The 26,498-nt window shown below is 40.8% G+C and overlaps 1 protein-coding gene across 1 annotated transcript; it reads right to left on the reverse strand.

The window, feature by feature from the left end:
• Positions 1-249: 249 nt before the first annotated feature.
• SRD5A3 (steroid 5 alpha-reductase 3) lies at positions 250-26,373 on the reverse strand. The gene is made up of 5 exons (XM_004460598.5): positions 26,035-26,373; positions 18,095-18,237; positions 16,083-16,280; positions 4,444-4,578; positions 250-3,183 (listed from the first exon to the last, which is right to left on the reverse strand). The coding sequence occupies exons 1-5, from the start codon at positions 26,253-26,255 to the stop codon at positions 2,924-2,926; spliced, it is 957 nt and encodes a 318-aa protein (XP_004460655.1). The 5' UTR covers positions 26,256-26,373; the 3' UTR covers positions 250-2,923.
• Positions 26,374-26,498: the final 125 nt, after the last annotated feature.

Genomic DNA, 26,498 nt, shown 5'->3' on the forward strand with positions numbered 1-26,498 from the left:
GTGTCCTTAAAGGTATCTGGCCTGCTGTCATGCGCTGTTTCCTAGAATGTCACCTTTGGAATTAGCAGAAAGGTGCTGTGAAAGTCAGTGAGGTCCTGATGAAGACAGCACAGGTGGGATGAGAACTGGAGTTAGGAGGAACTGTCCTTTTGTTTGGAAATCCCTTCTAGAATTTTCTCTTACTTCAAGTGTTCAGTCTTTCTGAAGGAAGAGGCCCAATATTATACTTTCTCAATTATATGCATAGAGTAGCTCTTTAATATAGTTTTTATTTAGATGATTGAATACAGGAGATCATGACTATTTGATGAAAACAATAAAATATGAGTCATCTACATTATTTATTGAACCTGCCACCTCCACTGCTTCTTGTCCATTTATCAGAAAAAATGTTGGAAGGTTAGACTAATGCAAAATGTTTATACAAGCCAGGTGAATGATTTTTCTGATGTGAAAGAGTGAGCAGACATTGGTTAAATAGGTTACAGGAATCAAAAAAAAAATCGACTTGCTGATTCACTATTTTAAGGTCTTCTTTAATATATCCATTCAGTTTAAGATATATTATTTATCAGTGGTTCTTGATTTTTCACTTATTTTTATTTATGCAAATGTTTACAGTCATCTTTATATTGAGTATCTATGAAATTGCATATAGAAATATCTAGCAATAACCACTCATTGAATTAAAAACATAATAAAAAACACAGCTTTGTGAAGCCAAAATAATCCATGCTCACCATAAGCAAATGTTGGTATATAAATTGAGCGTACAGTTAACTTGGATACAACAAAAACAGTCTATTTTCAGCATACGTATGCAGTGAGTAGTTAATCCAAGGAATGTTGCTATGAGGTAGATTGGTATGATTTCTCTTAGCTTCAAGGTAAGAGAATGAAGAGTAAAGCTATTCAACTAAGAGAAAAATCAAGGATCTCCACCCACTGGCTTGTGGGAAGAATTTACAGACTCTGCAGTGCTTTTGCTTTAGGCACATGGAATATTTTCACTAACAAAAACAAAACAAAACAAAACAAAGATGATTCTGGTTTTTCAAGCACAGGACCTTCTCAATTATTTTCCATCAGTTAAGCTTTCACCAAGGCCATGCTACTGTGTTTTGTTCTCAACCCCTTTAATGACATCACTACTTCCTCTTTTATTTTCAGCTAGAAATGCAGTGCTCGGGAAAGGATAGGAATGAGAAAGTATGAGAACAAGGAGTGTGTGCATGCCTGTGCAGGGAGCAGGAGCTGAGGCTGGGAAGCTGGAAGGCTTTCTCACCGTCCCTGATACGGTTCCTCACCCAGGATACTCCATTTAAAAGTACAATGAAATTAGAAACCATTAACCAAATCCCCAGTCTAACCTATGTATAAATAGCATGATAAAGTAAAATACAATTTTTTTCCCAAATAATTTGCCATTAAAATTCTATTCGTGTGGAAATTAAGACCAAACTACGATATGGCTTATGTTTCCAAAGTAGAAATAGTTTTTATTCCTGAGTCTTGGTCCTGAGGATGGCGAATTTTAAATAAGTGAAATGACTATATCATTTATTTGAACAGACTGAGCAAAATATTAACCTTAGTTAAATGGTGTTTGATGGCAAAGAAAATGCTACATCAGAATTATCGTAATATAACTTTAGAATGTGCATATACTTAAAGTTGGGTTAAAAAGAATCTCAGTTTAGCAGTCTTGGTTTTTTACTTCACGGATGGGGGTGTGTGGGGATATTCCTACACGGTGTATTTGATATGTATCTGATTAATAACAAGTTACCTTCCCTATATTGTGTTAATATTGTGTAAAACTTTCACTATCTAGATTTTAATATGAAATCTGCATAAAAGGAATAAAGTGAATACCTTAGCCAATAAACCAGAAAATCTTATGCAGTCATATATGCATTTTTTGCTGTGCTGCTCAGGCAATGGTATTATTTTTCATATTTTGTTTGTCTTCTTTCACACCATGCGTTTATTGCCCTTTGATTTAATCATGGGAAATGCCTAGGATTTTCTTTAACATAGCTTTTTAAGTATAAATTTTATTCCTAAATATCTTCAGAGTCATCCTATAACTAAAATAAAGTCAGGCAGACATTAATCTAATTTGAATAATTACATATGAATGATGCTTATAGCATTACCTGATCCAGAGTGTAAATCAGTTCTATTCACTGAAGGCTTTTTATACATAAATATAAAAAAATATTTTATTTTCATATGCTTTCATTTACAAGGTACCCCGTTGAAAGGGATTTCAAAGTATTAAATAAAAGAGGCTTCAAAACTTTCTGTTAGGCTATGATGTGAGGAGGAAATGAGTGGAAATGACTACTGATACTACATAACACTGGAGATCTTTGTGGTAATATGTGAAAGGATAAAGTAATTCTAACAAATAACTTTTTCTGAAACCATTGGTGTGAAATTACATATTGTTGTTATTTTCAAAGGCCATTTTGCTTATTTATTGAACTGAAGCTGTTATGTAGCACTGACTATTTTACTTATTATGGAGTCTAGTTCATTTTTTCCTAATAGAATATCATAGCCCCAGATTATTTTATCTATTCTTTTGTGTATGTGTTTTATATTTGAAGCCGTTTACTTTGGTTAGTTTGCTTCTGAAGCAACTTGAAAGAATTTCACCTACTTATCTTCAGATGGTTTGTTTTTATAAAGCATCTCAAGCAATCCCAGATCTGTCAGAAGTATTTCCTCTTTGAAGACACTTTGAAGAATCATTTTCTCAAGGGGTATTGCTTTGCTCATCCTGTGACGATTTCTGGGTATAAAAATGGAAAAGAGTTCAAACAGTTCTGACAAACTGTACTTTGGTTTCTAGACGTTGCTTTCCTCAGGAATTAAAACTGTCATCTAGTTTATGCTCTTCGTGATTTAGGTTATCTTAAAACAAAAATGGTAGGAAAGCTTTCCTATGCTTTGGGTAGGAAACAAACTTGCTTTTGTAAAATTTGTGGCTGAGAAAAGCAGCCAGGGCTTGGCTGAAGAAGACATATGTCACCACTAGCCACCAGGTTAAATTGTGGAGCCCAAAGGTGACAGCCATGGAAATGTAGATCATCAGTTCTGCTAAATAGTTAGGGGAAGAAACATATTCAAACCAGTCTCCAAAAGGGATTCTGTGGTTACAGTGAATGACCACTCCTGAAATTGAAAAGAATACTTCATTAGCATAAATCTGAAAAGAACATTTTACCACCTCATTTCCCAAATCATTTATTAAAACTCTTATTTAGAAAAGTTTCACACACCTGTGTGCAAACAACTATCCCAATCACACTTCCGTGGTCAATCAACTACAGATTAAAAAAGTCACCTTCCTTGGTAAGACTATGGAGACACATGGGAAAAATACAATTAATGTAACCTATGGACTATAGTTAACAGCAATATTGTGATATTCAAGGTCAAAGAAGTACTGTGTTAATAACAAGGGAGAATGGAAAAAATATACCAAATGTACACTATAAATCATTATTAGTGGTAATAGTCTGGTGATGTTATCTCATAATCTGTAACAAATGTTCCCACAACAATAATCTGTTGGTGGAGGTGTATTCTATGGAAATACTGCACATTTGCATGATTGTTTTGTAAGTCTGCAACTTCTCTAAAAATATATATATTTTTTAAAAAGTCACCTTCTAGGTGACACTATCGACTGTTCCATCAGTCCTCCAAGCCAGTAATGCATGGGCTCTCAGCCTGGCTCTACCACTTACCGGCTGTGTAACTTTTTTTTTTTAAACAAATCAATTTTATTGATACATATTAATAAAGCATACGATTCACCCAAAGTGTACAATCAATGATAATTGGTATAACAACTGTGTAACGTGCCTCACTTTCCTCATCTGTAAAATGAGGATAATGGTTGTATCCATCTCATGTGGGTACTGTGAAGCTGTATGTAAAGCACTCAGAAGAGGGACTAGCACAAAATAAGCACTCGATAAATGGTAAATATTATCAACTCCATTTCTAATATTTTCAAAATGCCTAATTAAAAAGCAAAACAAAACTGTACCTGTGATAAATGAACACAAGTTAACTAACACATCAAGCTTTTTTGCTTTGGCTGGGATGACCCTGACTCAGCATGGTAACACTAGTAGCTCTCAGATGCTGATCAGACACATCTGTGCAGTGCAGGCCCAACAGGTGGGCACAAAAGAGACTCACAGAATGTCAGGGTTAGATGGAACCAGAGAGGTCTTTCAGTGCAACGCTCTTGTTTTACAGATGGGTAGATGAAGACCCAAGAGGTATCTTCCCCAAAACAAGTATATGATAAATAAGACAACTAATTAGGTCAGGAAGGAAAAAAAAAAAAATGAAGGAACAGGGGACAACTAGCTTCTGGGGGTTAAAATCCATGTGCAGAGGCTTGAAAAGGTACCTCACCTGCTTTATTTTTCCTGAGGTTGCCGAGAATTACGTGGCACTTATACTGATGGACTGAGGACCAGATGAACATCATCATTCCAAGGATATGGAACCACCGTGCTTGCATCAGTAGATTTTTCCCTATTACATAGACTACAGATAGAAGAATTATTAGTCAACTCAGCAAAAACACAGAGGTTCAGGGAATTTTTAAAAAATCATCCAGTCACTTAGTAGTAGAACATGATTATCCACTTGGTCTGTTCCTGATAGCTGGGAAATTATCCTGATAGAATTTTCTCAGTACAGAGGGGAGATCACCACAAAGGAGCCAGGCTCCTCAGCCGTGGCAGCTTCAGGGGCCCTCGGCAGAGAATTTCACATTGCCAAGTTCTCCTGCTTCAAATGCTTCCAGTGTCAGGGTCAGGTCTATCTTTTCCTCTTGGGAGCTATACTTGTGTAATGAGACTTTGTTTCTGTATCTAAGCTGGGTTTTAAGTTTTCTTCCTTGTGTTCTACTGGCAGGAAAATACTTTCTAAAGAAATTGCTCCCTGAGCTACCATCCTCGGGGAGACCCTGAAGGCAGATTATAATAGCTCTGGCCCAAGAAGGAAATCACTCTTGTAAAAGGATAGGAGTGTGGCTTTGCAAAAGAGGAGAAATGTAAGGTTTACATGAAAAAGTAAAACAGTTTTCCTTTCTGATTAGAGAGACCTAACCAGAGAGATTTAGTTTCAGGAGTAGAATCACCCAAAGTACCATCTTCCTCTTTTTTCTCTGGCTACCAGGAAAAAGAAAAGACTGCTGGCCTTCTAATGACCTGAAGAGCAAAGTGCTGGCATCAGAAAAGCAAATGGACTTCCCTATGATTAGAAGGAAGCAGTCAGGCTAGTCAGGGTCTTTACTGAAGCAACAAAGTTGCCCACTGACAACCCAGAAGGGCCTGAGGCCCTGGAGCCAAGAGGGAGTGAGTCCCTACGAAGTTGATGCAAGTAAGACAACCAAAGGATCATTCTATTCCATATGGATACCCAGCTAATGGCTCATGAGAATCGACCAACATTAATTCCCTTTAAAATCTTGTTCTATATAAATAATCTATCATAGTCTTTTAATGTTTACTAGACTTCGTCATTTTATTAAAAGGTTGTATTTTTACAAGCTAAAAATAAAATATTAAAAATACTGTTTTAAATCTGAAAGACTTTAAAGGCAAATCATTATAAGGTTAAAAGTTAAAGCAAGTGTTGGATGGTTCAAATCCCTGTCATCTCATGTTCTCTAAATGCAGGGAAATTAACTATGAGGGAAACAGAACCTATGAGTAAATCTAGAGGACTTCAGGGAAGATGGCAGATTAGAGAGACACGGGACTCATTTCTTTCCCAGAAAAATAGCTAGAGACAGGCAGAAATGGCCTGGATTTAGGACACCAGGGGAAGGCTGGACTCCACCCAGAAGAGAGAGGGGCACGGGAAAAGAATCTCAGTGGAAAGACCATAGTAGAAGCTGTAGCTGCAGTCACTGGCACCCTTCCTCCACCAACAAGCAGGCGATTTGTACTCTCTGGCCTCTAGCTAGCTGCTACTGACAGAGGGGGCCGCAGGGATCCCCCTCTCCAGGAAACGGAGAGAGGGGGATGCAGCCTAAGGCTGATTCAGCTTTTGGCCAGCAAATCTGGTCCGCTGTGTCCCACAAGCAATTCCAGGCCAGGTGGGGATGCAATACTGTTTGCCTTGGAAGATGGCACAGGACTAAAGAGATCCAACCCTCTCAGTTAACCTCCCTACTGACCCAGACTGGTTGTTAAGAAGGCAGAGGGAAGTGGAATTATTTCCTGTCCAGGAAAAGGGAGGTGCCAGCAAAGGTCAGAGAACAGCCTCTGAGAAAGTTTGAATCGAGAGTCTCTGAAGAGCGTCCAGGCAGGAACCTCTGCCATATTGATCTGGTTGCTGTTGCAGCAAACACACTCCAACCCGGCTTTGAATGGAGTCGGCTGCTGAAGATCGCCACCTGCTGGTGGACCAAGGAAGTGCATGAGAGGAAATTAAAAGTAAGAAAGGCTTTTTCCTGCCATTATAGCCTCCATCCCCAAGTCCTTGAAAATGGGTCTGCATTCCAGTACTTGGTCCATGGCTCAGATCTGAGCAACTAACAGAGGCAATTCTAAAGACCCAGAACAGGCAGTAACACACAGCCTCTGGTCACTAAATCCCTATGAAAGAGAGAGAAATTGAGCATCAGAGTAAACTCACCATCTAAATCAGATGCCTAAACATCAGTAAAAAATTACAAGCCATATTAATAAAATGGAAGACAGACATAGCCCAATGAAGAATATATCAAAGCCCTAGATTAGACACAGGATTTGAGACAACTAATCAGTGAGGTTCACACAAATTTCCAAAATCAAATAAATGAGTTGAAAGACAAAATAGATAAAGAGTTAAAGGAGGGGGCGGACTTGGCCCAGTGGTTAGGGTGTCCGCCTACCACATGGGAGGTCTGCGGTTCAAACCCCAGGCCTCCTTGACCTGTGTGGAGCTGGCCCATGCGCAACGCTGATGCGCGCAAGGAGTGCCGTGCCACGCAGGGGTGTCCCCCCACAAAGGGGAGCCCCACGCGCAAGAAGCGCACCCCATAAGGAGAGCCGCCGAGTGTGAAAGGAAGTGCAGCCTGCCCAGGAATGGTGCCGCACACCCGGAGAGCTGACACAGCAAGATGACACAACAAAAAGAAAAATAGATTCCTGGTGCTGCTGACAACAACAGAAGCGGACAAAGAAGACGCAGCAAATAGACACAGAGAACAGACAACCGGGGTGGTGGGGAAGGGAAGAGAAATAAATAAATAAATAAATAAATAAATCTTTAAAAAAAAAGATTTAAAGGACATCAAGAAGAAACTGAGCAAGCACAAAGAAGAATTTGAAAACCTAAATACAAAAATAACAGCTAATGGTAATAAAGACATAGTAGGTGAGATAAAAAAACAAGTTAGAGGCATACAACAGCAGACTCAAAATGATACTGAAAGCAGAACAAGTGCAATGAAGAGAGAAAAAACAGAAAAGAATGGAAAAAATTGAGCAGGGGCTCATGGAGTTGAATGATAACATGAAACCCAACAACATATGTGTCATGGGAGTTTCAGAAGGAGAAGTGAAAGTTTTTGAAAAGAGGCAGAAAGAGTATTTGAGGAAATAATGGCTGAAAATTTCTCAACTCTCATGAAAGAAAGGAAGTGACATGTCTAAGAAGTTCAATCAGAATAAATTCAGATAGACCCATTCCAAGACATATGTTATGTGGAATGTCAAATGTTAACTATAAAGAAAAATTCAGAGAGCAGCAAGGGAGAAGTAAACCATCACATACAAGGGACACTTAGTAGACTGAGGGCAGATTTCTCATCAGAAACCATAGAGGCAAGAAGACAGTGGTATAACATAATTAGGATACTAAAAAGAGAAAAATTGCCAGCTGAGAATTCTTTAACTCTGTCCTTCAAATATGAAGGTGAGTTTAAAACATTCATAAATGAACAGAAACTAAGACAGTTTGTGAAAAAGAATTCACCTTTGCAGGAAATATTAAAGGGAGCCTAACAGCCCAAAAGAAAAAGATAAGAGGGATTGGCTTGGAGGAGAGTGTAAAAAGCAAGACTAGCAGAAAGGATAACCAAAATAGTAAAAAGACATAAAATAAGACATGACATATGAAAACCAATGAATAAAATGGTGGAAGTAAATAATCCATTTATAGTAATATCATTGAATGTGAATGGATTAAATTCCCAATCAAAAGATATAGGTTAACAGAAAGGATAAAAAATATGAGCCATCCATATGCTGCCTTAAAGAGACTCACCTTAGATCCAGGAATACAAACTGGCTGAAAGTGAAAAGTTGGAAAAAGGTACTCCACACAAACGGTAACCAAAAAAGAACTGGGGTTGCTATACTAATATGAGACAAAACAGACTTTAAATGCAAAAAAGTTATGAGAGATACAAAAGGCCATTCTATATTAATAAAAGGGACAATCCACCAGGAAGAAATAACGGTCATAAATATCTATGTATTTAACCAGGATGCCCCAAACTATATGAGGGAAACGCTGGCAAAACTGAAGAGAAAAATAGATATGTCTACAATAATGGTTAGAGACTTCAATACACCACTCACATCATTAGATCGAACTAGTCAGAAGGAAACAGAACATGAACAATATGATAAACAAGCTAGACATGACGACCTATACAGAATGTTGCATTCCAAATCAGCAGGTTATACATTTTTCTCAAGTGTTACTGGATCTTTCTCCAAGATATACCATATGTTGCATCCCAAGACAGGTCTCAATAAATATGAAAAAATTGAAATGATATAAAGCGCCATCTCAGATCATAATGGAATGAAACTGGAAATCAATAATAGATGAGAAAGGGGAAAATTCACAAATGTGTGGAGGCTAAACAACATACTACTAAGCACTCAGTGGGTCAAAGAAGAAATTTTAAGAAAAATTAATAAATATATTGAGATAAATGAAAATGAGAACAAACTTATCAAATCTGATGGGATACAGTGAAGAGAGTGCTAAGAGAGAAATTTATAGTCCTAAATGACCATCTTTAAAAGAAAGAGCTAAAATCAAAGATCTAATCAAACTGGAGGAACTACAAAAAAAAACCCAGCAAAACAGAACAAAACCTAGCAAGCCATTCCCAAAGCAAGCATAAGGAAAGAAATAATAAAGATTAGAGAAGAAATAAATGAAATTGAGAACAAAAAATTAGAGAAAATCAACAAAACCAAAAGCTGGTTCTTTGAAAAGATCAATAAAATTGACAAAACCCTACCTAATCTAACAAAGAAAAAAAAAGATAAGATACAAATAAATAAAATCAGAACAAAAGGGAGGAAGTTATGACTGACCTCAGAGAAATAAAAAGGATCATAAGATGATATGAGAAACTATATGCCAACAAACTAGACAACCTAGATGATGTGGACAAATTCCTAAAAATGCACAAACAACAAACATTGACTCTACAAGAAATACAAGAACTTAACAAACCAATCACATTTAAAAACATTGAATCAAACATCAAAAATCTCCCAACATAGAAAAGTCCAGGACCAGATGGATTCACAAGTGAATTCTACCAACCATTTCAAGAAGAATAATACCAATCCTAACCAAAAAATTGAATCGGAGGGAAAATTACCCTTGGCTTTATAAAGCCAACATCATCCTAATATTAAAGCTGGATAAAGATATTACAAGAAAAGAATATTACAGAACAATCTCTCTAATGAACATAGATACAAAAATTCTCAACAAAATACTTGCAAATGGAATCCAGCAGCATATCAAAAGAACTATTTACCATGACTGAGTGGGATTTATTCCTGGTATGCAAGGCTGGCTCAATATAAGAAAATCAATTAATATAAAGCACCACATCAGCAAATTACAGGGGAAAAAACCACATGATTATCTTGATCAATGCTGAAAAAGCATGTGACAAAATCCAGCATCTTTTCTTGGTGAAAAAAAACTCAAAAGATGGGAACAGAAGGAAAATTCCTCAAAATGCTAAAAGGCATATATGAAAAACCCACAGCCAACATCATACTCAATGGGGAAAAGTTGAAAGCTTTCTCTCTAAGATAGTGAACATTACAAGGATGTGCCCTGTCATCATGGTTATTCAATATTGTGCTAGAAGTTCTAGCTAGAGCAATTAGATAAGGGAAAAAAAAGGCATCCAAACAGGATAAAAGGAAGTAAAACTCTCACTATATGTGAATGAAATGATCCCATACTGAGAAAATTCTGAAATGGCTACAACAAAGTTACTTGAGCTAATATATGTACTCAGCAAAGTGGCAGGCTACAAGATCAACATGCAAATCTGAGGAGGAAATCAGGGGGAAAAAATCCATTTACAATAGCAATGAAAGGACTCAAATACCTAGGAATCAAGTTAACCAAAGATATAGATCTATACTCAGAAAACTATAAAACAAATGGTAAATTAGAAATCAAAGAAGACCTAAACAAATGCAATGACATTTGTATTGGGAAGATGTCAATCCAACCCAAAATGATTTATAGATTCAATGTAATACCAATCAAAATTCCAACAGCCTACTTTACAGAAATAGAAAAGGCAATTTTCAAATTCATTTGGAAGGGAAAGTGCACCTGAATAGCCAAAAGCATTCAAAAAAGGAAGAGCAACATGGGAGGAAGTTCACTGCCTGATCTTGAAACATATTACAAAGCTATGGTGGTCAAAACAGCATGGTGGGGAAGCAAATGTGGCTCAACTACTTGGGCACCCGCTACCAATTGGGAGGTCCTGATCCCCAGTGCCTCCTAAAGAAGACAATCAGATGCCTACACCTGTCAGAACAAGAGCTAGACATGGCACCCTGCAGCAATGAGCTGACACCTAAATGAGCAGGTGCCACAAGCCAGCAGATGCTGCAGCTCACAGGGAGCGGATGTGGCTCAAGCTGTGAGGCATTCACCTACCATGTGGGAGGTCCTGTGTTTGGTTCCCAGTACCTCCTAGAGAAGGAGAGCAAACAATGAGCAGACAGACAAGAGAAATATCTGAGGAAGGGCAGGGAGGATAAATTGGAGGGAGGCAATGGTGTTTAGCACAAAGATAGTCATATCAATCAGTAGAATGGAATTGAGAGTCCAGAAATGAATTTGCTATGGCCAACTGATTTTTGACAAACCTCTCAAGTCCATGTTATCAGGACAAAACAATCTCTTCAACAAACGGCGATGGGAGAACTGGACATTCATAAACAAAAGAATGAGAGAAGGACCCCTATTTCACTCCCTATACAAGACTCAACTCAAAATGTATCAAAGACCTAAATATGAAAGCCAGGACCATAAAAATACTAGAAGAAAATGTAGGGAAACATCTTCAACAACTTGTGGTAGGTGGAAGTTACTTGGATTTTACACCAAAAGCATGAGCAACAACAACAAAAATAGCTAAATGGGACTTCCTCAAAATTAAACACTTTTGTACCTCAAAAGACATTGTAAAAAGGATGACAAGACAGCTGACACAATGGGAGAAAATATTTGGAAATCACAAATCCGGTAAGGGTTAGTATCCATGATATATAAAGAGATGCTACAACTCAATAATAAAAAGACTAACGACCCAATTTAAAAAATGGGCAAAAGATTTGAATAGACAATTGTCCAAAGAAATACAAATGGTGAAAAAGCACATGAAAAAATGTTCAACATCACTAGCGATTAGGGATATGCAAATCAAAGCTACAATGAGATATCATTTCACACCTATTAGAATGGCCACTATTAAAAAGACAGAAAACTATAAGTGTTGGAGAGGATGTGGAAAGATAGGAACACTCATTCACTGTTGGTGGGAATGTAAAATGGTACAGCTACTGTGGAGGACTATTTGGCAATTTCTAAGGAAGTTGAATACAGATTTGCCATGCGACCTGGCAAAACACTACTGGGTGTATATCCAGAAGAACTGAGAGCAGTGACACAAATGGACATCTGCACACTGATTATCACAGCAGCGTTAAATGATTGCCAAAAGTTGGAAACAACCCAAGTGTCCATCAACTGATGAACGGATAAACAAATTGTGGTATATACACACAATGGACTATGCAGCAGTAAGAAGAAATGAAGTCATAAAGCTTATGACAACATGGATGAACCTGGAAGATATTATGTTGAGAGTGAAGCAAGACAGACACAAAAGGAAAACTACTGGGGAAACGGACTTTGGCCCAGTGGTTAGGGCGTCCGTCTACCATATGGGAGGTCCGCGGTTCAAACCCCGGGCCTCCTTGACCCGTGTGGAGCTGGCCATGTGCAGCGCTGATGCGCGCAAGGAGTGCCGTGCCACGCAAGGGTGTCCCCCGCGTGGGTGAGCCCCACGCGCAAGGAGTGCGCCCCGTAAGGAGAGCCGCCCAGCGTGAAAAGAAAGTGCAGCCTGCCCAGGAATGGCGCCGCCCACACTTCCTGTGCCGCTGACGACAACAGAAGCGGACAAAGAAACAAGACGCAGCAAATAGACACCAAGAACAGACAACCAGGGGAGGGGGGGGAAAATTAATTAAATAAATAAATAAATCTTTAAAAAAAAAAAAAGGAAAACTACTGTATGATTGTGCCACTATGAACTAAATTTATTATGTAAACTCATGGAATTAATCATTAAAATATAGGTCACCAGAAAATAGTACAAGGGTAGAGAATGGAAAGCTGATGCTTAATCTGTACAGAACTGGTTAAAAGGTTGTTTGTAAATCTTTGGAAATGAATGAAAATGGTGAGAGCATATCATTCTGCTTGTGGCTAGCAGTGTTATTGTATGGGTATGACAGTGGTTGAGAAGGAAAGCCTAAGGACAGATATATTACTAGAAGGAAAGCTAAAAATGTAACATGGGGCTGTAAAACATAGTGAAACCTCTTGTAAAACAAAATGGGTGATATTCCATATATGGCTGTTTTTGCAAAATAAAAATACAAACAAACTAGAGAGAAGGAAACAGAATAGCAGCTATGTACAGTAGGGGAAGCATAGAGAGTCTGAGAGGTGATGACTTTGTTTGATTGGTTTTTGTTTATTATTATTATTATTATTACTGGAATAATGAAAGTGCTCTAAAAATGACTGAAGTGATGAATACACAACTATGTGATTATACCGAATACCACTGATAGTATACTTTGGATGGAGTTTTGCTTTATTAATATGTATCAATAAACTTGATTTGTGTAAAAAAAAGTATTGTCAGTGCAGGCAGCCAGAAGGATGATGGAAACCATGGCTATCGTGTCTAAATTCAGGTAGAAAGCCAAGGAGTGTGAGATCTCTAAGTTTTGTCTCATTCGCTCTCCCCATGTCTTTCTATGATGACAACAGAAAGGAAAGAGATTTGTAAAATATATCATAGAGGTGAAGCAGTTTGTTATTAAATTTTAAGAACAATATTATAATAAAATGGTAAACATTAATAAAAAAAGGGTGAAAGGCAGCTGACTTGGGAGAAAATATTTGGAAATCACATATCCATGATATATAAAGAGATGCTATACCTCAACAATAAAAAGACAAATGACCTATTCAAGTCTTTTGCTTGAAGACTTGAATAGACATTTGTCCAAAGAAGAAATACAAATGGTGAAAAAAACACGAAAAAATGCTCGACATAACTAGCAATTAGGGAAATGCAAATCAAAGCTACAGTAAGATATCATTTCATACCTATCAGAATGGTCACTATTAAAAGAGACAGAAAACTACAAGTGTTGGAGAAGATGTGGAGAGATAGGAATGCTTATTCAATGTTGGTGGGAATGTAGTATGGTACAGCCACTGTGGAGGACTGTGTGGCAGTTCTTAAAGAAGTTGAATACAGAATTCCCACATGACCCGGTAATACCACTACTGGTTATATAACCAGAACTGAGAGCAGTGACATGGACAGACATCTGCACATCAATGTTCATAGCAGCATTATTCACAACTAACAAAAGATGGAAACCACCCAGGAGCCCATCAACCTATGAATGGATAAACAAATGTGGTACTTACACATGACGGAATATTATGCAGCTATAAGAAGAAATGAAGTCGTGAAGTATATGACAACATGCTCAAATCTGAAGGACATTATCTTAAATGAAGCAAGCTAGACACAAAAGGACAAATACTGCATGATTTTGCTATTATGAACTAAATATACTGTGTAAACTCATGGAGTTAATAACTAGAACATAGGTCAGATCTTGCTGCTGGCAAATGCCCCAGTGCATTCTCTCTCTCTCTATTACTGACACCAGCTTTCTCCATGTTGTCCCAGGTGATCCTAGGTGCCCTCTGAAGGACAAGTAGGTGAAATAGAAAACAGCTCCAGAAAGGAGTGTCTTAGAAAGCAATCTTTGTGGGTGCCTTTGCTGCCTTTCCTTAACGCAGGGGTTCTTAACCTTTTTAGTTCCACGGACCCCTTTGCCAGTCAGGTGAAAACCATGGACCCCTTACTAAGCCCACCCTATCTTGTGTATTACTTAATAAATACATCACACCCCACACACATCCCCACAGGAATAATGTTTTTTTTAAATTTTATTTTAATTCAAGCTCACAAACCCCCTGCCTTAACAGGAGAGGAGGCAGAAGTTGGAGTCCAGCCAGTAGAGGAAACTGCAGAAGAGACAAGAAAGTCCGACAGAAACTAATTGACTGAAAGCTAGTGGATTACTGAGGTGCTTTGGAAATTCTCTTCTGGATGGAAAACTCAGTACCGTTTACCAGGAATGACAGCTCAAACTATGATATGAGAATTGAAAATGTGAATGCTATAGCAGAAAGACCAGAGTGGAATAAAGGACTTGCTTAAATTCAGAGGAATTAGGAAAGATGCGAGCTGAAAGTCTAGAACTGGTGAATAATTAATGAGTTGAGAAAGATGATCAATAGGTTGTACTTTATTCTTCAGGCCAATGAGACCTTAGGTTGTACCACAGCAGCAGAGAGAGGACATTCAAAGGGCGCTCAGATGCTGAAATCAAACCTGAGGAGAAACTCATGGCAGTGTTAGAAATATCAAGACTTCAGTCTCACTTTACATAGATGGGCAGGGCTGCTTTAGGACACATGGAGCCGGGGACTTACAGAAAACAGTCATGTAAGACCTACTACTCAGTGTCTGGGCTGATGGAGACCAAGGCTGCAAGGTCAAGTTAACCTCAGCACTAAAAACCTATTTCCATCACCCAAAATGCCTTCAATTCTTCATAATAAGCATGTGCTTTCATGAAAATGATAGTCATTATTCTAGATAAAACAATCCCCTACTCCAAAAAAACAACTCCATTTCCTCTTCATGAACAAAGATCAGGATTTTGCTTCCCCTTTCCTGGCTAGTGAGGGCTTAGAAATGTTAAGAATACAATTTCGATTTACCACACTACTCTTTTGTCCTTTCTCCTCAGGCTGTCACTTGAAGAAAAGCTGTAAAAATGGGGCAGTCACAGGACAAAACTCTCTTTTCAAATTAAGTGTTCAGCATGAGCCCAGCTCAGCCCCTCCTTGTTGTCTATGATTTACCCCCGTACCAATACTTCTCCTCTCCGACACTCAATCCCTTTCCACCCCCACGTACTCCGGGGTGATGGTGACTTCTGTGGGGCAATTTTCTTGGCTGACCCTTTCTCTTGTTCTTGGGTGCTCCCTGCTTCCTGGTCAATGCTTGAGCAAACTCCCTTCCTCTCCATAGACTAACCCACATGGTTTCACTAACTTCCATCCCTTCAGGAAACCATAAACCTGCTTTCCTAATCTTAAACCCAAACCCCTGAATATTTTACACTTTATTATTTTTACTGCTTACGTCGGTATCTCTGAAGTTTTAGCAGTTAAGGTTAATGTACATATTCCTGGACATGTTGACTTTTTAAAATCTACTTTTAGAATCTAAACTCTACAAATACAAAATGGACTGGACATGTCTCCTACTTTTGGAGTTCTCATAACGTGTAGTAGAGTACTTTGCCTGAAGAACGCCTCATGCACCCTGTGACTCAAACCCATGAGCTCCCAGCAAGGCAGGGACCACTCACCGTTCCTGCCATCCATTGGCACTTGGCTCAGGACAGTTAGGCCAACGAGGACATAATACACAAGTCCAAAAATGTACTGCACGGCATGGATCACGGCATTGGAGAAGACACTGACGTAGAAGCACTCAAAGAGTCTTCGCAAGCTGTGGATCCACAGAAACGCTAGTACTAAGAACGCAGACAGCACCAGCTCACTCCCTACAATTCAGAATGCAACACGTTCAGCATCTTTCTCCCAGGACCAACCCAAAGTCATGCTTTACCCTGCCGTTAAACAGAATACTAAAGATTAGACCTAAGAGAGGGCTCAAGAAGTCATCAAGTCTCATGCCTTCTTTTTTTTTTAAATAGGCCAAGTAAAGTCAAGGAATTGGCTCAAGGTTACAGAGTAAGTTAGTGTCAGAGCCGGCGCAAACTCCCATCTCTTGACTCTACTCATCAGGCATGAGCCTTCCAGGTTGTGTGGACAGCACTGCGAAGACAACAGTGCAAAGGGGTCTGTGCACTCAGAACCCACACTCTGTGGGTCTCTGGTCCCACAAATGATCTGTCGGAGTTCCCGGATGACCTCTAAGCAACCCCACCTCATGGGATCCCTGGGACCAGGGAAGACAAGAGACACAGGTACCCACAGATGCAGAGAGGGAGACAGGAACAGAGACAGGGAGAGTTATGCATTTCTTTTTCCATTAACAAAAACCAAATTATGCTTTTGCGGGGACAATGAGTCTTAAAGCTACCTCCCTACTGGCCTCTTATCCCCTTCCCCCAAAATAAGTCAGGGGAAATACTGGCTTTTAAAATACCATAAAACCTAGCTGCTGTGTAATGAGTGTAATGCACACACACACGCATATACATGTACGGATGTATATACTCACACGTTAGAGGATATAGCTTAATGAATTTTTACAAACAAAACCCACCCATGCCAGTTCTCAGATCAAGGAACCAAACACACCAGCACCCCCTTGTGTTCCCTTCCAGTCACTGCCCCCTGCCCCCCACCCTCCCAAGAGGAAGCCCTTTCCTGACTTCTTTCAGTGTAGATTAGCGTAGCCTGGTTTTGTGTTTTAAATAAATTAAAGCTTAGTTTTAACTCTTTAGGAATAGTTAAAATAAACAGCCAAATAAAACCGCTCACAATGAGCATTCCAAATACCCAAACCACCAGTCCCCTGGTACAAATGAAGAGATAAGGTTTAAATGAGTGTGAAGTTAAATGAGTGTCGCAGACAGGATTTGCGTGGGCTTTCCCTTCTGACTGTCATCTTTTTCCAACGAGTTCTTCTGGTTATACAGAAAAGGATTGTTCCTAGGGAGCCAGTGGTTTGGTTGCAGGAACAAGGAACAGAGATGGGACCAGGACATTTGTTTCTAATTCTGCCCCACACCCTCTGCCTGACCTTAATTTAGGCCACTTTATGGTTTCACCTTCAATTCTAAGTATCCTTTATCCGAGGCACGGTGAGGCAAATGTAAAGGCTTTTTAAATCATCTGATCAATAGCTATTCTGAATCAGTTTTAGTATATAACCAAAGCCCCCCAGCATAACAAACCTTTTTATATATTCACCAAAGAATATTTTTCTGTCAAATTTCTGGAGTTCTGAGACATGGTTCTGGATTGGAACCATGTAAATGATCAATGTTTCAAGGCAAACCTGAGGGATCCTGAAAGCTTTTGCCCTTAAGTAAAAAGACTTCTTCATGCATTTATCAACAGTACTAAAAACACCAGCAGAAGGACAGCCAGTCCTGGGCACAAGCACAGCACGGCACCACCTGAGAAGCAGAAGACAAGTGCTCTCGGCTCTGCCGTCATCTCGGTGAGGGACTTGGGGCCATCCCTTTGAGAACCATGCAAATCCTTTTTGCTCTTACCCTCCACTTTCCAGGCCTGCCTGAGGAGGAGCCTGACACGGCTAGGAAATGCGGAGAAGCGCTTCCCTGCAGACAGGCGCGACAGGAGCAGGGACGTAATGGTTATAATTAGCCAGGAGAATCATTACCTTGGAAATGTGCGGTGCCAAGAATTCTGAGCAAACCATGAAGCCAGTTTGGAAAAGGCACTCCCAGGAAGAGAGATTGACAAAGGCACCAAAGCAGGAAGCCGTTCCACACCACTGAGATGATGTAGAAGTGTGAAAAATACCTGGAAAAGAAAGCCATTTTGGCAGTCATCAGGGTAGATCCACTTTAACCTGCAGTGCAGGAAGATTATTTTTAGTTTCCTTATCCCTTTCTCCCATTTCCAAAGTACAGCTTTGCATTTTAATAGAACTTGAATCCTGCATGTGTTCAGATTTTTTTAAAGTTCTTTTCAAACGATGAGACCAATGAACTACTAGGAAGAAACTGGCCTGTCTGAGGTTAGCAAGAACGAAACTGATGTCCCTGCTATACTAAGATGGAGAGTCAATTAGCATTCTCTCTCATCTCTGGGTAAAAGGATTGGGCTTAAATTCCACAAGAAAGGGGCCACAGGCCTAGACAGAGAACCTAAACTGTACTAACATGAGCCAAATCTGTGAAAGATTTCTTAATCTCAAGCAATACTCCGGTAATAGCCACACAACTGTTACACAAGATTTCACAATCACACTCTCAGAGCTGGAATACATCTTAATAGGGCTTCTAAGCCAGTGTTTTTCTAAATTGTGTTGCCCTAGATGACTTTTATTATAGCATGACAAATATTACAGTCATAAAACCAGGCATTAACTCCTTAGGCTTTTAATTTATACAACTAACAATTACCATTTTGCAAATGGCAAATTTACACATTAAATACAAACAAAACCAGTAAGATTCAAATGTTCAACAAAGGTAATTTAATGTGAGAGACAATGATGATTTGCTGAAATGAAATCACCCTAATATGGCACAAGTTCTTCTGAGGTCTGTTTACCTATACTTTCCCCACTTCTCCAGGCAAACCAGTTCAAAACCTTTCTGACTGCAGTGTGCCTTGCGGCCATTTGGTCTGCCCCTTCTTCAAAGCATCCTGCGCATTAATCTCCCTACTTCTTTTCTCTTGAGTCCATGACAATTAAGGGAAGACTACCCGGAGCCAAAAGAGAAGTAAACATCAATTCAGGTGCTGGCCCAGATGATCCAGAACCTTGCAGCCCCCCGCCCCCGGCCATGCCCACAGACTCCGACTGAAAAACACTGATCCAATCTGACCCTTCCTTCATTCCACAGCAACCCACTTTCTTCTCCCAACTATGGTTAGCAAATGCTATCCCTAGAGCTGCCCTCTCTGGCCATGCTGAGCCGATTAATTTTAATTCCACGCAACAGCTCTTAGGCCGTTTGAAGAGAGCCACCCCATTATATCTGTTACTCCCACTTCTGGTCTTCTCCAGGCTTAAGAGCCTAGTTTCCTTAAAAACTCATTCAGGGAAAGGGGAGGAGGTGTGGGGAGTGGGGCATATGGAAATCCCTTATTTTTTTAATGTAACTTTTTATGTAATCTAAGTCTCTTTTAAAAATAAATAAAAAATATATTAAAAAAAAAAAGCTCCTTCAATGCCTCAGGGTCACCCCCCTGCCCTCCCCATCTCTCTCCTCCAATGCTAGCCTCTGGTTGCACTCCAGGATCTTTAAGGCTGAAGGTACAATTCTCAGAACTGAGCCCAGGTGTGGTCTCAGAGCACGGAGCAGGTAGACCAGGAAAGGGGAGGGGCGGGCTTCTCAGAGCAACCTCTGGGCCTGCCATTTTGCCTCCTTCATTTTTTTCACAACTATTTCTTTCCCTCTTAGAATGTGCTGGGCAATGTTGTAGGAGCCAGGGACACAGCAGGAAGCAAACAGACCCGGTCCCTGCCTTGATGAGACTCACACTTCAGTGGAGACAACTCAACTTGCAGACATCTAATTTGATACTGGGTGGTGATACAGCAGGGTAAGGGAACAGAGAGGGTGTACTGGGAAGGTTACTGTGGGAGGGGAGTCAAGGACAGCCTCTCTGGATGCGACTGAGAACAAGAAACCTTTGTTTTCTGGGAGGATTTTCTATGCAGCAGAAGGGACAACTTGCAAAGGCTCCGAGATGGGTGCAGGCTGGGTGTGCATGGAGTTAACCAAGGCGAAGTGCGGTAGAAGGTGGTTGGGAGGGCTAGGCAGAGGATAAAGGGCATTGCAAGGACACAGACTTTTATTAAGTGTGATGGGGAGCCATTTGAGCAGAGGAGTGACTTGAGCTAATAATAACTTAATGTTTTAAAATGATCCCTCTGGCAACTAGGTAGACAATAAATAGTCTAGTGGTGGAATGGGGCATAGAGCAGAGCCAGGTAAGTTTATTTCATTTCATCTTCACAACAATCCTATAAAGTTGGTGTGGCAGTTGAGCAAACTAGGCCTCAGGGAAGTTAAGTTACTCAATCCAGGTCACATAGCAAGTGGCAGCATTTGGCTCCAGACTCAGTCCCGATGACTCTGAAGTTAAGAACCATACCATTGTGCTCCTACTTGTGTAACCTAGCCTTGCCTGAACCTGATTTTCTGGACTCTACGTTACACATCCTGATTTATATTGAACCTAAAGTCAAGCAAATTACTCAAGTGTGTTTTGTATAAGCTGCTACACTACATCTTCTGGATTCTATTTGTGCCTTCTTGTTGTTGTTGTTTTGGTTCACAGGCAGATTGTTTGGTTTTTCACTATTTTGTACATTCTGTCTTTTGTTTTGGTTACCCAATATTCCTCCGCAGAACACATTTTCTACTCTGAATGCCAAGTTCCATCTCTTACTTTTTCAAAGAGCAGCTCAAGCCTTGATAAGCAGACCTAAACATTGCACTTGCATCTGTTTTAGACACTGTCTTTCTTCTCTCCTTGGCACTGAGCTTGGTTTTCCAGGCTCTTGGGAGCAGGCATAAGGTGGTCCTTACAATAACACGGGGCTTGACACAAATGAGCACTCCTTTGATGTAACAGACTTTCGAGTGCTTTCTGTGAGGTGGCACTGATCTGGGTTCTGGGGACACAGCAGAAAATACAACAGATCCCGATTCCTGCCCTCAGGAAATTATACTCAAGGAGCAAAGGAAAGAAATTTTATAGCATGTCAGCAGGTGGTAAGTGCTACTGAGAAAACTAAAGTAGGGAAGTGGAAAAAGGAATGCTGGGGATAGAATTCTAGTACTAAAAAGGGTGGATAGGAAAGGCTTCGTTGGGAAAGTGGTATTTGAGCAAAGTTATAGGAGGTGAGGGTATAAGCCATTTGGCCATTTGGGGAATAGTTTTCCAGATGGAGGCAGTGCAAAGGCCCTGAGGTGGGAGAGAGGACTAGCAAAGAGGCTGGTACTGGACTGGAGTGAGATGGAAGCAAATTATAGGGGATGAGCTCAGTGAGGTGGCAGGGATGAGACCGTATAGGGTCTTACGGGCCATCCTAAGGTGTTGGGTTTTTACTGAACTGGAAGTCACTGGATGTTTTAGAGCTTAGGAGTCATGACCTGACTTAATACAGATTTGCTGATTGCCCAGACTGATGCCAAACCCAGTTAGGGACGTTATGCTCTTAAACAAAGAAGGGAACTAGCACTTACTGAGTTCAGACTAGGAGGCTAGCCCTATGTTAAGTGCTTAAATATCATCTCCACAACTCTATGAGACAAGCAAGTCCTGTCAACCCTAACACTCAAATCCGCACCACCACCACCTCTTGCCTGGACCCACCTTAACAGCCTCCTGTATGGTTTCTGCCACATAATGGCCAGGCACCCTTTCCAAAAAGAAATCATATAAAGCCTTTAATGGCTTTCGGCTGCCTTTGGCTGTGAATTTATCTCCTGCCCTCCCTGACTATCCTTTCTAGCATTGCCGTATCCTTCATACTCATGATCAAATAACCCTGCTGGATTTCTTCTAAGCATTTGTCACCATCTGAAATTATCTTGCTTGTTTATACATTTACATATTTACTGTCTGTCTGTCTTACTAGAACATAAGCTCCAAAGAGTTTAGAAGAGCTTCTGGCCCATAATTAAATACTCCATGATGATTAAATAAATGAATGAAAGAGAAGATAAGTATCTCATCTAAAGTTACTCTTAGAGTAAGTAGTAGAATTAAATCAACAAACAAAATAAACCTAAAATCTCTTTTTTTTTTGTTATTCACTAAGAAAACATTGGCCAAGGGCCTTATTTACTCAGGCACTGTGCTAGGGATATGGTAACAAACAAGACAAACCTCTCATGGAAAGTTTATAGCCTAGAGTAGAGGTTCTTAACATTTTTCTGTCACAGAACCTTTTGGCAGTTGGTAACAGCTATAGCTCTCCTCTCAAAATATTATTAAAAACAAAATAATAGGTATTACAAAGGAAACCAATTATATAGAAATGCAGGTATCAAATTATTAAAACACAAATTTGTGATATAGTAATATATATGCAATATACATCAAATAACAAGGATCTAGCAGCAAGTTTAATAACTAAAGTATTTCTGAAGTGGTGATGAAAAAGATAGTATTTTGAGATAGCTTCACTTTTTAAAAATGAAATAGAAAATAACCTGTGACAAAGGTGCAGGTACTGTTAATTCCACTCTGGTTTGCTGTTTACATTCAACGTACATTATGGAACTGCTAAATTTCAGTTAGAGGTTAGTGAAAATAGACATAATTTTCCTCCTCCCTCCCCATGCCAAATTTTATCCCTGGGCCCGCTGGACCCCTGGTTAAGAACCCCTGAACTCTAGTGGGAAAGGTCTGAACAGTTCTCTTTGCCTCCAGAGCACAAGTCAATTGTGGTGCTTTGGTGCAATTTGAACTACTTTGAAATTTTAGAAACAGGAGAAGTGCTTACACACACACTGTGTAAGTCAAGAGTATTGTGACCCATGTCCTAGGTCACCTATTTATTCAGACTTTCTGGGAAATCAAAACTCTGGGAACCAAAAGGAGCACAAAAGAAGCAACTATCACTCAGCTCCCCCTGCCCCCCCAAATCTACTAGACAGGGTTAATGGAAACAAACATTCCATTAACAGATTTAAGGTTTTACTCCTGCCTGCCTTGGGGAAAAAAAATCCAAATAAAATCATAAGCTCTCTCTTATGTTCAAAAATGCCATTTACAGCTGCCTAATTGTACTAACATTTGCACGAGGAAAAATATTTAAAAATATTTAAATCTAAGGACCAAGGCTAAGACTACTTTCAGATTTGGATTAGCCAAGATATTATTAAATGCCACAGTCTGGGGATAAATCTATTCCCATTTAATCCCTTACACATACCTCAGTTTGGAATGGAGGAAAATCTACACCCTGAGGCACACCAGAGGTTAAGAGCTCAGGGTCTAAAATTTGACAGGCGGGGTTCAAGGACTATCATGCCACCTTCTAGTACTATACCACTGGACAAGCAACTCTTCTAAACGCCAGTTTGCACATCTGTAAATGGAAAGTAATAATATCTCCCTCATGGGCCTGTTCAGAGGATTAAATGAGAAAAGGCTCATACAGCACTACTAGTCATCTTATAGGAAAACACTCAGTAAATGGTGCTTACTATCAACTAAAAGACCAATAAAATCTTTTCTCTGTGCTCCTTAGCCACCAACATGTATTGGTTTTCTATTTTGTTTTTTGTTGTTTTTTTTTTGGATAAAAGTGATAAGCATATTGTCACTGAGGACTATTTGGAAAATACAGACAAGCATAAAAATAGGCTATAGACTCTTACCTCCACCCAACTCTAACCACACACCCCCATTTCATACAAACAGGGGCACAAACTTAAAAGAGTAATATATGTATTAATTATTTTTTGATAACCTGCCAGTTTTGATGTAAGTGCTCCTTTTTTTGTCTCAATAAAAATAGCTTTAATTATTGACCTGGGTTTGTCTTACCTTTTCCAATACTAAAAGAATGCTTATTTAAATTTAGAAGAAGGAAAAAAAAAAAAAAAAACTCCCATGAAGATCATGCAAGGTTCTACTCTAGAATTCTGGAAGAAGAAAAAGGCGTAAATTATTTCTTAATATAGTAGAAATTACAAGAAACCCAAAAACAACCAAATGTTATAGAAATGACTAAGGGAAAAGTACCAAGTTTTTTCCTTGGCTGTTACATAAGGCCAGACTTGAGTAATAACAGCTGGGTATGGGATGCAGAGAAATAGGTGAGTACAAGGATTTTAAGGGTGCCCTTTCATTGGGGGACACTAGCACATTTTTCAAAATGTAGAATATAAGTTGCTAGAACTCACATTCTCTAAGAAATAATTTTTTCTTCACTTTGAAATGTTAAAAAATGACAATCTAGGAATGCCAATGCTATAAAGTAGAAAAGGAAGTACTATAATGAAAACTGATTAAAAATAGGGTGACAGGTAATTTCCACTTAAAAGAGCCTCTAAAAAATAGATTTTACCCATTATGGCTTGCATACTTCCACTTCTTTGCAGGGCTTCAGTCTCCTGACATTTCTTCAGAATGAACCAGTTCTCCCTTCTTATTGTTAACACCTGATAAATCTTTCTCCAACAGTCAAAAGTGGGGAATTAATTAACATTTCAGAAGTCGAGTTATACTTAGATCCTCTGCTATCTGCGAACCTCTGCTGCCTGCACTACCTAAGAGTTTTAAGAAATAATGCAGGGAAGAGGACTTGGCCTAATGGATAGGGTGTCCGCCTACCACATGGGAGGTCCGTGGGTCCACCCCGGGGCCTCCTTGACCGGTGTGGAGTTGGTCCATGAGTAGCGCTGATGCGCGCAAGGAGTGCCCTGCCACATAGGGGTGTTCCCATGTAGGGGAGCCCCACGTGCAAGGCGTGCAGCCTGCCCAAGAATGGCGCCACACACACAGAGAGCTGACACAACAAGATGACACAACAAAAAGAGACACAGATTCCCGGTGCCGCTGATAAGGACAGAAGGGGTCACAGAAGAACACACAGCGAATGGACACAGAGAGCAGACAACTGGCGGTGGAGGGTGGAGGGGAGGTTAAGGGGAGAATAAACATTTTTAAAAATCTTAAAAAAAAAAAAAAAGAAATAATGCAGGTGTTTCGATGTCAGAAACTGTATCATTTCTCCAGACTCTTTCCTAAATGCCAATTTAAGATAGAGGCAGTTTGAAAGACACTATTTACCTACTGTCTAGAAAAGTGTTTGCTTACTATTCCCAGCTAATGTTCTTAATTCAAATTTAAAAGAAAACTCTTAACAGTTCTTGCAATTTCAGAAAGATTTCTTATTATTTAATCTCTGACCATTTAATCTTGCATTGAAAGACACGAGCAAATCTAAACTCGGTTCAGTCTGCTGAAAGTTAAATGGAGCTTCCGGATCGTGCCTGCCTAAAACGTGCCACCTTAGGCCACCTTGTCCAGGGGCACCTGCCAAGGTGCGGGTTAAGCGCATCTGTGTGCCTGAAAGAGGTGACGCCCGTGGGATGACCAGCATCTCGCTCTTTGTCCTGCCTGCGAGATAATTGGGGAGACAAAATTGAAGGGGGCGAAGGGCGGGCCTCCTTCAATTCCACAGATGAGTTCTGCGACTGCAAGTTAGATTATAGGTCCCTGGGTGCAGGGGAGGTAAAAGAGGGCAATCTAGGGACAAAGGAGACTTTAACTTGCCGCCTGGTGACCAGGCCTAGATTTGGATGCGCTGCCATTTCCCCGGGGCCAAGACTGCGTGCCGCCTCAAGTTCACGTTCCTGCGCTTTCGGATGTGCGCGCGGCTCAGCTACCTCGGTGTCCGGGGACACTCGGGGCCCTCGGACCCCAGGGTCACGAAGCCGACGCGGGCAGGGCCAGGCGGCCAAGCCCGGGCAGCGCCGCGCGGGGGACGCCCGCCTCGGCCTCCCAGGCCTGGTCCGCGCCGGCCCCGCGCCGCCTCTGCCGCCCCCTGCCGGCGAGCCGGGCGCCCCTGGATCTCCGCGCCTTGGCAACCCGGGCTCGCACCCGGGGCGCGGTTACCTCTTGGGGACATCAAAGGCCCGGCAGGCGGCCGGGCGCGGTGGCCCCTCACGCTTGGTTTTTCCATAGCGGATCAGGTCCTGGAAGAGCGCGCAGCCCGGGAGGAGGCCGGGCGGCACCAGCTGCAGCAGCAGGGCCAGCAGGAAGGCGGCGGCCAGCGTGAACCACAGCGCGCGCAGCGGGTTCAGCGGGGAGAAGTCGGCCCCCACCCACGGAGCCATGGCAGGCGCGTCCGGTTTCCGCGCTCGCGGCGCCGGCGCCGCCCGCCCCCCGGCTGTGGGGAAGGCCGCTCTGGAGCCTGCCGGAGCCCGGCGAGACGCCGGTGACGCGGCGCGGGGGGCGGGGACGCGGCCTGCCCCGCCTGGGACTCGCCGCCTGGGGTTGAGACCCCGCGGGGTCGCGCTGTTCCCGGGTCTAGATCACTTGGGTCGTGGCTCTCCGTCCTTCCGTTGACAGAAGTCTCC

The sequence above is a fragment of the Dasypus novemcinctus genome, chromosome 1 (genome assembly GCF_030445035.2).
Source record: "Dasypus novemcinctus isolate mDasNov1 chromosome 1, mDasNov1.1.hap2, whole genome shotgun sequence".
NCBI lineage: Eukaryota > Metazoa > Chordata > Mammalia > Cingulata > Dasypodidae > Dasypus > Dasypus novemcinctus.

Bases quoted from the DNA above. Each gene is read 5' to 3' on its own strand.
- SRD5A3 (XM_004460598.5), bottom strand. From the start codon at position 26,255: ATGGCTCCGTGGGTGGGGGCCGACTTCTCCCCGCTGAACCCGCTGCGC. The intron at 18,238-26,034 runs GTAACCGCGCCC...TTTCTTTTCCAG, and splicing joins GCCTTTGATGTCCCCAAGAG to GTATTTTTCACACTTCTACA. The intron at 4,579-16,082 runs GTGAGTGGTCCC...TTCTATCTGTAG, and splicing joins GCCAATGGATGGCAGGAACG to TCTATGTAATAGGGAAAAAT.